Here is a 12,198-nt window from a genome sequence, read left to right on the forward strand (position 1 = left end):
GACCCACAAACTGCGTACGCCGTCACCGCCGCCGCGCATCCGCATCGCACGCACCATCATCATCACATCACGACACCAGCCACTATAGGTGGTGCGTGTGTGCGTGGCGACGTCGTGCTGCTGCAGCCTGCACTCACTGTACTGACTGGCACTTCAGTATTTTAATTTGTAAGGCGCAGCAGGTGGGCACCGTGCTTGCACTATAATAAAAGCACTGACTAAGGTGAGGCTGCAGTTGCACTGTCTGTCTGCAGTGCAGAGCGAGCAGCCAGCCAGCGTACGTAACCAGATTGGTGTCACCCCATGATGGGGTGACACCCGGTGCGGTCCGCACCCCCCACACCCTCCTAGTGACGCCACTGGGAGAAGCATAGACGGCTACTATCTAGACCTTTGATCTTTCTTGCCTTCTGAGCTGCTATGGAAGAGGTACAATACACTAAGCATGAACCACTGTTTAAAGTAATGGAAATTTGATCTAACCCCAACTGGTAAGTTTGCTTTCCAAGTAGTTCACCAATTTATTAATAAATATACAGGAAAGTGCATAGCCATGTAAGTCTGGTTCTACTATGCAGGTAGTCCAGGTATAACAAAAATTATAGCTTTAGGGTGGCATGGCATCTTTCTTCAGATATCATAATGTACATAGTTAATATGAATAGAGTTAAATGTTCAAAGTAAACATTCCTGTAAAACAGTAGTTCTATTTGAATCTTGCAATTGGTGCCATTGATGTTTGATGACTGATAAAATGTTATCTCTCCACAGACCAGATAACTCGCCATCCTGGAGCCTAGCAGAACACGAGATCCTTCCAAGACGCTTCCACTGTCACTCATATGGCTCTTCTGTGTCTTGGCCCTCATAGTGACTGGATTTGTGGTCCACTGGGAGATAGTCTACCTACGTAACTTTCACCTACCCTACAGCTCCATGTTCACGGCCGAAAATGTCCCCCTCAGCAATGAGCCACTGAAGAGATTCCCCTTCCTGCTGAACGAGACCACCAAGTGCTCCACCCATGATCCATTCCTGGTGCTGCTGATCCCCTCAGTGCCAGAGGACACTGCAACCCGAGATGCTATTCGCATGACATGGGGGAATGAGAGCTTGCTGCCCGGCATCGCTGTGGTGAGGCTGTTCCTTCTGGGAATACCCTCCTCACACTCCGTCTCAGCACGTAATGCCCTGCTGAGGGAGAGCACTACCTTCAGGGACATTATCCAGCAGCACTTCTTGGACACGTACAATAACCTGACCTTAAAGACCATGATGGGTATGGAGTGGGTAGCCCGCTTCTGCCCCAATGCCAAGTACGTTATGAAAATCGACACCGATATGTTCTTCAACCCTGAGCTTTTGGTCCATCGCCTTCTCCAGCCGAGCCATGAAGTACGAAAAAACTACTTCACTGGGTTGATTGTGTACAAGGGCACCCCTGAACGGAATACTTCGAGCAAGTGGTATATGTCCAAAGAAATCTATAGAGCAGACTTATTCCCTACCTACTGTTCAGGGACAGGATATGTACTCTCTGGCGATGTAGCAACAAAGATTTTCAACATCGCTAACCTTTTAAAGCCACTGTTTGTTGAAGATGTATTTGTGGGCCTCTGCCTGGCAAAGCTGAGAATCCGAATCACTCATCCGCCCCCTGACTTGTTCAACGGGATGTATATCAGATACAATCGGTGTAGTTTTGCCAAATTGATCACAGTGCATAAATACACCAAGGAGGAACTTGTGCAGCACTGGCCTGATTTTATGGAGGCAAAAAGGACCTGCTAGATTTCGAGATCCCATCTCTCTGGCTTTTATGGTTCAGCTGCAGATTTTAGAACTAGAAGATCTGGCTTCCAAATTCAGCTTCCCTTCATGGCTAAAGTGCATTGTCATGTTCGAATCACCTGAGCTCCCTCTGCTAATCCCTCATCTGCCAACTCAGAAGAGCTTGAAAACAGGTGGACTGGTATAAAGCCCTGAATTAAATAGTGGCTCTTCACACCTACACTCATCGAGCAGAGCACAAAGCCTTGCAAAGATGCCCGATTTCTCGCACTTTAGGAAGTCCAAAATATAAGTTAAAGAATCAGGTCAAAAGTGGTGACGGCCCTATGGCATAATCCAGTTTGAGGTAAAGACCCTCATTTATAAAATGTTATTCAATGTTGATAGCATAGCGAACAGGAGGTAGATCAACAAACATCTTACACCAAGCACAATCGGTGAAATAAGATCCTCCTTGAAACTCCTAACATTTACAATTATACCAACCTATGTACACCTTTACTTTACTGACTTATAGACCAGATCAGTATTATTTTGGCAGATTTTAAACTAGATATGGCCACTAGTATCATTAAGCATGCGTGCGTGTGGCAATAAATCAAACAGATAGAATCCCCTATCATGGGGAAGCCTTTGGCTTAAGATCAGGTAAAATTACACCTCAAACAGCAAAAATTCAACAATTGGACTGAATAGCTCTCCTCTCCAGTGAACCAGACTGGACACTATTCTTTAAAAATGCAACACTCCCCAAAATGTACATGAAAATCTGACACACCAATTTGAAAGACGGACACAGCACAGGCAGAGAAAATAACAAAAGAAAAAGTATTTATATATAGTTTATATAATATTTGTGTGTTTTTACTTATATAATACAACTTTTGTGGTAAGAGGCCACTTAAATTTTTCTGTTTGTTGCTGAAAGTTTTTGTAGTGTACCTCCAACTTCTCACCACCTGAGCTGTGATTCTACTTGCCACCCCATATATGGATTTTATATTCCATGTTGTAGAGTACTCACTGATGTGGATTTACTTCATCCTATTGCTTGTCCAGGATGTCTTGTGGCAAATTTGGCAGTGTGCCGGCCACCTCTGCTGCCACAGTCACTCTCTCCCTCTTCCACTGTCCTTGCTCCTTTTCATTCTTCAAATTGCAGTGGTACCCCATCATCGATGTCTCAAGAGAGTAGTTGCCCCATGTGCCTCTCCTCAACTTTTGGTCACAGATTCTTGTAAATGAATTTCTGTGCGATTAACTTCTTGCCCACTGAATGATTTTGATTTGATTATTGAATTTGTAGAGCGCACGAAAGCCCGAAGGCGTCTTGGGCTAGAAGAGCTCCCAGACATCGGAGTCCATTGGTTCCTTTGCCTTCCCCTTTTACCCCGCTGGCAGAAGCATCCCGTTCAGGTAAGAGCGGTGGGGCGTGGCGGGAGGAGGGACTTGACAGATGACGACAAGGAGAAATGAAATAAATATTTATTTTTACCTTGTCATCGTCTGTAAAGCCCCCACTGCTCTTACCTGCACGGGCCGCCCCTGCCTGCCGAGTAGTTTGATTGTAAAAATAAGATAAAACCTTTTTAGGTCTGGGTTAACAGCAACTTTTGAGCTCAACAAAAACAAGCACTAAGAAGAACGATTTAGAGAGGGGATTAAGCACAGCCCACTTGTTAATGCACGTGCAGTGGCGTAGCATGTGTCGTGGGCTGTAGCGCAAGGAAGGACATTGAACCCTTGGATGCTCTTTAAATTGCAAAATGCATCACAAATCAGTGTTCAATGGGCCTCTGAGATCTGGTGTCACTGTACCTGCTGCACCAGTGAAAGCTAGGCCCCTGTTCCCTTGAGTATAGCATTTGATTGGGCAATAGTAAAGTGTGTCTTCTGTACTTCTTCAATCAATCAATCAAGGTTTTTTTAAGCGCACTACTCAACTGTGAGGGTCTCAAGGCGTTGGGGTGGGCGTGCAGCTTTGGGTCAGCCAAAAAGCCAGGTCTTGAGGCTCTTCCTGAAGGTGTGCAGGGTAGGAGAAAGTCTGATGGTGGCTGGGAGCTCTAAAGCTTTGGCTGCGACATAGGAGAAGGCTCTTCCTCCAGCTCTGGTTTGGCGGATGCGTGGGCTTGCGGCCAGGGCGAGGTCGGCGGAGCAGAGGTTTCTTTTGGGGGCATGGAAAGAGATTCTTTCGTTGAGGTATTTGGGTCCGATGTTGTGGAGGTATTTGTTGGTGTGGGTGAGTAGTTTGAAAGTTACTCTTTTCTTGACGGGGAGCCAGTTTAGATCTTGCAGGTTTTGGGTCATGTGCTCATGTCGTGAAGTGCAGAGGACTATTCTGGCTGCAGAGTTCTGGATGGTCTGTAGTTTGTGTAGCAGGGATTTGTTGATTCCTGCGTAGAGGGCATTTCTGTAGTCCAGTCTGCTAGTAATGAATGTGCGGGTGACATTCTTTCTGGCTTAGGGGGGGATCCACTTGAAGGTCTTGGGGAAGATGTGAAGGTAGTTGAAACAGGTGGAGGCGACAGTGTTGATCTGGTGAGGTCATTGTGAGGGAGGAATCCAGAATGATGCAGAGATTCTGGGCGTGGTCTGTCGGAGTGGGTGGGTTTCCGAGGGCAAAGGGCCACCAGGAGCTATCCTTGGAAGGTCCAAGGACAAGGACCTCAGTCTTCTCCGAGTTCAGTTTTAAGCAGCTACTGCTCATCCAGGCTGCAACGTCTTTCATTCCTTCCTGGAAGCTGAGTCTGGTGTCTTCGGGGTTCTTCGTGAGGGAGAGGATGAGTTGGGTGTCGTCGGCGTAGGATACTATGCTGAGCCCGTGCTGTCTGACGATGGTGGCAAGGGGGGCCATGTAGATGTTGAAGAGCGTGGAGCTGAGCAATGATCCTTGGGGTACTCCGCAGTTGATCTCTGTGGGCTTGGAGAGGAAAGGTGGGTGTCTGATCCTTTGGGTTCTGCTGGCAAGAAAGGAGCGGATCCAGTTGAGGGCTGATCGCCGTATGCCAGCGACGTGGAGTCTGGCTGCAGGAGTGCAGTGGGAGATGGTGGCGAAGGCTGCGGAGAGGTCTAGCAGGATGAGGGTCACGGTGTGTCCCTGGTCAAGTAGCATGTGGATGTCGTCAGTGGCAGCGAGGAGGGCGGTCTCAGTGCTATGGTTACTGCGGAATCCAGACTGGGAGGAGTCGAGGATGGAGTTCTTTTCGATGAAGGTGGTCAGTTGTGCGTCAAAGAATTTCTCTGTGACTTCGGCTGAGCAGGGAAGAAGAGAGATGGGCTGGTAGTGTTTCAGGTCTCTCGGGTCAGCTGAAGGTTTCTTGAGGAGGGGCTTGACCTCAGCCCCCTTCCAGTCGTCGGGGAAGGTGCCAGATTCGAAGGTGGCATTGATGGTGCGGCGTAGTTTGGGTGCAATGGTGCGGCGGCTCTGTGGATGATGCGAGGTGGGCAGGGGTCCATGGAGGATCCTGAGTGGGTGCTTTTTATGGTTGTGGTGGTGTCTTCGGTGGTGACCGGTGTCCAGTTGGTGATAGTGGGCTAGCTGTCATTGCTGGCGGGGAGGGTGGTTTCAGGGGTCTCTTCGCTGAAGTTGTTGTAGAGGGCCTTGATTTTCAGGTGGAAGAAGGAGCCGAGCTTGTTGCAGAGGTCCTGGGATGGTGTGATGTCTGTGGCTCCGCTGGGGGGTTTAGTGAACTGCTGGATGATGTTCAAGAGTTCCTTTGAGTTGCTGGCGTTGGTGAGGATTTTGTTCCTGATAAAGGTCCGCTTGCTGAATCGTATGACTTGGTGGTATTCTGTCGTGGGGTGCTTGTAGGCTGACTGGTCTTCGTTGTTTCTGCTGTTTCTCCATCGTTTCTCGAGTCGTCTGCAGGAGCGTTTGGCTTTTTCAAGGTCGGTGGTAAACCAGGCGGCCTTCAGCAGGCATTGTATGTTGGGGCGGCGGAGGGGAGCAAGCTTGTCCGAGCAGTTGGTGATCCAGCGGTGTAGTTCCATGGCTGCAGAGTTGGCGTTGGTTGTGACAGAGGGAAGGTCATGGACGAGGGTAGAGCTGAGGTGCTCATCTGTGACTTTGCTTCAGTTCCTTTGTGGAGGGCACGGGCAGGCTTGTGTGCGATCATGGTCTTGAAAGAGAAGTGTACTCAGTGGTGGTCTGTCCAGAGGGGCTGCGAGGTGTGGCTGAAGTGGATGTTTCTCCCTCCTGCAAAGATGGGGTTTAGGGTGTGTCCGGCCTTGTGGGTTGGGTGGTGACAAGCTACTTCAGTCTGAGGTTGGCGTGGTTGTCCAGGAGGGCGGTGGAGTCAGGGTAGCTGTGGTTGTCAAGGTGGAAGTTCAGGTCTCCCATAAGTATGTAGTCTGTGGAGGCGATGGCGTGGGGTGCGATGAGGTTGACAATGGAGGTGGTGAAGGGGGCATGAGGCCCAGGAGGTCTATAGGCAAGAGTGCCGTGTATCGTGGTTTTGGGGCTGGTCTGGACCTGGAAGCAGAGGTGTTTGGTGTTTTAGAGGGAGTGGCTCGAGCTTGGAGGTGTGGAGTCGGAGGGAGCTCTTGTGTGCGATGGCGAGTCCTCCTCCTGGGCAGTGGGAGCGGTACTTCCTCTGGATCTTGTAGTCATCGGGAATGGTGGTGGCGATGTTGGGGGCAGATGCGGCATTTGTCCAGGATTCGGTGAAGAATTCGGTTTCTGGCAAGAGGGTGTCGAGGAGGTCCCAGATCTCTACAGCGTGTCTGTGCAGGAAGCCCACGTTGAAGAGGATGCATTTCAGGGCTTCTTTGGTGCGGGTGTCCGGCAAGGGTGTCGAGGTGGTGGGGGTGCTGTGGCTGGTGAAGGAATGCCGGCAGTGTCGGCAGGAGAATTGGCCGTGGGTGATGTTCGGCTTCGCCAGCTGGCAGTTGTTGTTTCTAACGGGGTTGAGTGAGTGTAGGACGGCTGGGTCGTAGCGGTGGAAGGTCAGATAGCCACGGCCCCTGGTGCTGGTTGCGGTCGGGTCGCAGACGGGTGCAGACAGGCTTATCTTTGGCATGCCTTTGGTGCACCGGTGGCTTGGCCGCACAGAGGCCTACATTAAATAGAGGCCGGGGAGGGCGGGGCAGCTGGGAGGTGGGTGCAGGAAAGAGGAAAAGCTTATGCTTATTACAACAGGACTAGGTTGGTTATGGTGACAAGACAATGGTAAATGCCTGATCTTTCTATTATAAAAAGTTATGGCAAAGGTCATAGGCCTGGCATACCTATCAAAAGCATAAATTAATAAAGGCCAGTAGACATTTTATTGTGGAAAGTATGTTTAAGTCGGTAGTGAAGTGCTTTGTTACAAGGAATCTCATAGATTAACGTATTAGGCAAGGGTTTTGATGTTGCCTATTCCTTCTGACAAAACCCTCAAACAGAAGAGTTTCACTTACATAAAGGTAACTCATAGCAGGGGTTGTAAATTGTTTTGCGAACTATGATTTGTACATATTTTTAATATTATGACTGTATGCCTGGTGCTTGCTTTGCAAGAAAGCTTATGTGCAATGCATTGTAGTATTGAGTTGGTTATGGTGACAAGCCAATGATAACAACTGGAGGCCATATTGATAAATGAGAAATGTTAAGCAAATGCCTTTAGTCTGATCTGTTGTTTATGAAAAGTAATGACAAAAGCAGCATCCCTGACTAATTTATTGTGAAAAGCACGCGTTATCGGTGGGAGATCAGATCGAGATCACTATCATCCCATTCAACTGCAGATTCATCATCATGGGATTAAGAAGTTACTATCAAATTTTGACTATCAAGGGCAAGGCGCCTGATTAATATTGGAATATTTGTGTTATGCATTTCAAAGAATTTGTATCCATACATTCAACTTATGAATCAAGTGAATCACTAAACTTATTTGCACTGAAGAAGCAAACATTTTGCGAAACACGTATTTGGAAGTGTACAACTGTTTTGATGAAGATATATTTTTATGGAAGTTTACATCTTTAATTGGAAGATGAACTAATGGAATAACAACTTTCGAATAGATGAAAAAAGGCTTCTTAGACAGTATTCATCTAACTCTCGGGGAACCTCTTTACATTTTTGCAGTTAAAAAGGATTTATTTTTGTTTACCATCTGACAAACCATGATGGTAGAACATTTCCACAATGAGGGTTCTTGTTGGACCTTTTTCTTGTGGGTGGGGGGGGGGTTGTTAATTGTTTTGCCAACTGTCATTTTGTTTCGATTTGTAATTTTATGACTATACAGTAAGCAGTGAGCACTTACATTACTGACAAGCTTTTAAAGTTTATCGCTTTTCATCCACTATGTGGCGCTTCCCTAATAATACTTTTCAATTGCCATCGCCAAGCAACCGCACTATCAAATAATACAACACTACTTAAGACTTCAACCATGTACAATGATACTTGCTTGTACCTTTACATTACTCTTTAGTATTGACTGTCACTAGAAAATATTTGAATAAAATAAATGCAAAGAATTAATAAATATATAATGAAAAAGCACAATAACATGTCAAGGCCTACACTCCGTAATCATTAAACCATAGTAGGTACTCGCATAAAGTACTTATAATATATCACTATAACACTTTCTGCTTAGTGTGCCTTGTAATTTCTATTTGGTTACAATGTGCATATGCTTTGCTATTATGTTAATGTTAAAGGATTTATAAAGAGCCTGGTTACTCCAAGGAGTGTCGCCGCTTTAAAGAAGTAGCTCCTTATCTGTAGTAAGGTAGAGTCAGGGTCATCTGAGGGACCAGGCAGTTCTACTTACTTTGCCTGAAAAGCAGGTCCTGCGATTTTTGCGGAAACTCGCTTTTGAAGGTACGAGTCTCAGATCCAATGGCATTGAGTTCCAGAGTTTGGCTGCCAAGAATCTAAAGGAGCTGCCCCCTCGGCTCATTCTGCGCACTCTAGGGATTACTGTCAAAGCCGCTTCACAAGACCTAGGATATTTGGATGGGGTACAAGCTTGAAGCAGAGGATACAAATAACTTGGACCCTCTCATTCAGTATCCTATGTGTGAAACAGAGTGCTTTAAAAGAGACTCTGTGCTTAATGGGGAGCCAATGTAGTTCAGCAAATCATGGCTAATGGCAAGCAGTTTTGGAATTTTTTATAGCATACGAGCTGCTGCATTTTATACTCTCTGAAGCATTCCCAACCTACCCTTAGAGACCCCTGGACAAAGTACATTATAATAATCGAGCCGGGACACCAGAAGCCTTTGAATTATCATCTTTTTTGCTGAGTCCGGTAGAAGCCCTGGAATCTTCCTTGGCAGTGTTAACACTCCAAAACAAGTGCCAGCTGTAGCCTTGATCTGGCTCTCAAAAGATAACTGTGCATCAAAAATGATGCCCAGTTTTTATACTTTTGGCCCAGTTCACATGGCCACCATGCAGAGGACCTTATTTGTGGACCTCTGTCTTGTCCGCATTTAATTTCAGGCAACTGGTATCCGTCCATGCCGCAAAGTCTACCAAACAGCATTTAAAGTTTGCTGCGGCACTGCCGTTATCTTGTGACAGAGTGATGATCAGTTGAGTGTCGTCAGCATACGACAATCCTCATGCCATGGCATTCAATTACATCTGCCAAGGGATGGAGATACAGGATAAACAGGGTAGGACTCATAGCGGATCCCTGTGGCACTCCCTGCTGAAGGGGGATGATATCTGATGTGTATGGCTTCTGGAACACCTAGAAAGAGCGCTTGTGTAAGCAAGCATTGACAATGCAATAGGTCTCGCATTTGCAAGATTTTGAGCTATTGGCATTGTAAATGGTAATGCTTTTTATAATAGTAAAAGGCATTGTCATTTACAATACCAATAGGTCAAACTTTAGCAAAAGCAAGACCTATTGCATTGTAGAGTGTGGTGTCCGTGAATCAAGCACCGCGATCACCAATAAAGTTTAAAAAAAACAGAGCCCGGTGTCCCTGAACAGGGCGCCACGCACCACATTATAGTTTTAAAAAAAATAAAACTGAGCACGGTGTCCCTAAAGCGGGCACCGCGCTCCGCATGCAAAAAATATATTTTTTTAAAGTTGAATAAACGTAGGCATTGTGCCCTGAGTGCTGTGATGGTAGGGGGCAGCCACTTTTAAAGTTAGAGCAGCATAGCGCTCCAAACGAAAAGCTGTCGCCATTGTCCTGTGAGGACGCACTGCAGATACAAAAAAAAAAGCAGCCACCATCGTCCGCATTAGTGAATAAACAAAATAGTGCTCTCCAACTTAAGAAGCAGACCATGTAACAACACCAGTAAAAGGTCCAGTCGTTAGGGGAGGTAACAAATGCAGACAAGGCGGTACCAAGGAGGGACTAACAAGCCTATTAATGAATCGGAAGCCAGCATTTACGAAGGACAATGACACAAGCCAATGACAAATATGGGCAGAGAGTGGGAGGGGCTTCCAGTGCTTACCCCAATACAGCAAGCCTCACAGAGCGAGCAGCATATACGTGCTGCCCTTAGGCTCAACCGAAAAATCAGCAAGCCATTCAACAGCTCTTTCCCTTATGCCCTGTGACCACAGCCGTTCTATCAACAAACCGTGCAAAACTGTATCAATAGTTGCACATAAGTCTAGCATGACAAGTGCAGAAGTTTTACCTTCATCAGCCAATCTTTGTAGCTTCTCAGAAGCTAGAGGAGGGCAGATTCTGTGCTGCACTGTGGTCTAAAACTTGATTGTGTCTCATGGAGGATTCTGTTCTCATCAATGAACATCATTAGTTGAAAATGCACTTGCTTTTCAGCAATTTTATCAAGAGTGGGAGCAGAAAAATAGGTCAAAACTTCTCTGGTTTCAAAGGGTCCAAAGAAAGTTTCTTGAGAAGGAGACCCATTATAGCATGCTTCCACCCCACTGGAAGTTAACCTGCTTCAAAGGATAAATTAAGCAGAATGCATAATGTAGGGGCAAAGGGAGTAAGCCCACGCTCAAGAATAGCCGGGGACGCAGGGTCTATTGCCAGATTTAATTTTGGCAGCTAGGAGGCACATTTTTTCCATTGAGATGTTCTCTATAGTAAAAGTAAAAGAGCCTGCTGGAGAGGAAAGGAGAGTCCTTCTTGAAGGAGAGTGTCTATGATTATTATCACTTTCCGGAAAAGAGGCATAAACAGACGATATTTTGTCAGAATAAAATGAGCAATCTGGTTACAGCTACTGATAGTTGGAACTCTAACTGCGGACACTGCGTCCAGAGACGTGAGAGATTTAACTATTCCAAAAATCTTGTAGGTTGAGTTATTGGCCTTATCGATTTTATTAACATTCATTTTTATAATGAATGTTATATAGAACTTTGTATCACCTTTTCTTTCCAATTTTAATTTATTGCCTTGAGAGAGCCCAAAGCGCAATATGCCAAGGAGAAACATGTTGAAGATGCAGCAAGTTTGGTTATGGGCTTACTTACTCAAGAGTTTTTAGATTTCAAACCCTTACCCCTCTTTGAGGCTAGGATTGAAGAAATTGTCCCTCCAATTGCATGGAAATTATTCCTTCAATTCCGATATAGGACTCTCCCCACTAAATTAATTTTCTGCAAGTGGAGTAGTTATGCACCCTCTGAAGTTATATGACCGGCCTGTAAAGGAAGCCATGAATCCCTAGTCCACTTGCTATTTTTCTGTCCATACTATGAGAACCTAAGGGCCAAGTGGATCATTCCGTTGTGCAGGCTTATTGAACGTGAACATTATCTAGAGGAGCTTAGAATTTTGAGCACAGAAAGCAGGAGGGTAGTCATTTTTTGCTGTGCAAAATTCTTGCTTGCTTTTTTGATTCGACGCTGAAAGTGTTTTATGGAATAGACGCTCAAAGTACCCTGCGTAATATATTTAGTATGTAGTATTTAATAATGTATATTTCATAAAAATGATATGTATTTTTATATGGTTTTATTCTGATATGGTATTTTAGTGCCCTTTTACCTAAATTGTTGTATTTTTAGTATTTTAAAATAATCATGTTGCCGGTAAATGAAGGTATTTTTGTATGAGGTTGTGACACACATTTTAAGATCTTTGTGATCGATAATAAAGTTATGATGATGATGATGGTTATTTGAAGGGCTGTGTGGGAAACACCTAGAATGAATAAGAGTAAAATAACTTAATAAAGAAACCAACAAGAGAATGTGCTTTTTTTGTTACTTTCGAAAGAAGCGCTTAAAGAAAATTAGGTGCAATTAATACCTAATTTAATTACAAGTGTGTCTACCAATCCACAAAATTAATTCTTAAACTGGATCTGCAGAAGAATCTAGACAGGCAGATCTTAACACAGCAAATGTGAGTACAGACATATGGATAATACCACAGTCCACTTGCAACCTACTCATAAGTGAAATATTGCATTGAATAATACCAACACCACACCAAGCAGCA

General features: G+C 45.3%; 1 protein-coding gene across 2 annotated transcripts in view; it reads left to right on the plus strand.

Annotated features, from left to right (window-relative positions):
* Positions 1–11,947, plus strand: part of LOC144826662 (beta-1,3-galactosyltransferase 2-like) — a 228,161-nt gene extending 216,214 nt beyond the window's left edge. For both annotated transcript variants that reach the window (XM_078685244.1, XM_078685234.1), the window contains exon 2: positions 772–11,947. In XM_078685244.1, the coding sequence (XP_078541370.1) occupies positions 937–1,791 (855 nt within the window). In that variant the 5' untranslated portion in view covers positions 772–936 and the 3' untranslated portion in view covers positions 1,792–11,947. The remainder of the gene's footprint in view (positions 1–771) is intronic.
* Positions 11,948–12,198: the final 251 nt, after the last annotated feature.

The sequence above is a fragment of the Lissotriton helveticus genome, chromosome 1_1 (genome assembly GCF_964261635.1).
Source record: "Lissotriton helveticus chromosome 1_1, aLisHel1.1, whole genome shotgun sequence".
Taxonomy (NCBI): domain Eukaryota; kingdom Metazoa; phylum Chordata; class Amphibia; order Caudata; family Salamandridae; genus Lissotriton; species Lissotriton helveticus.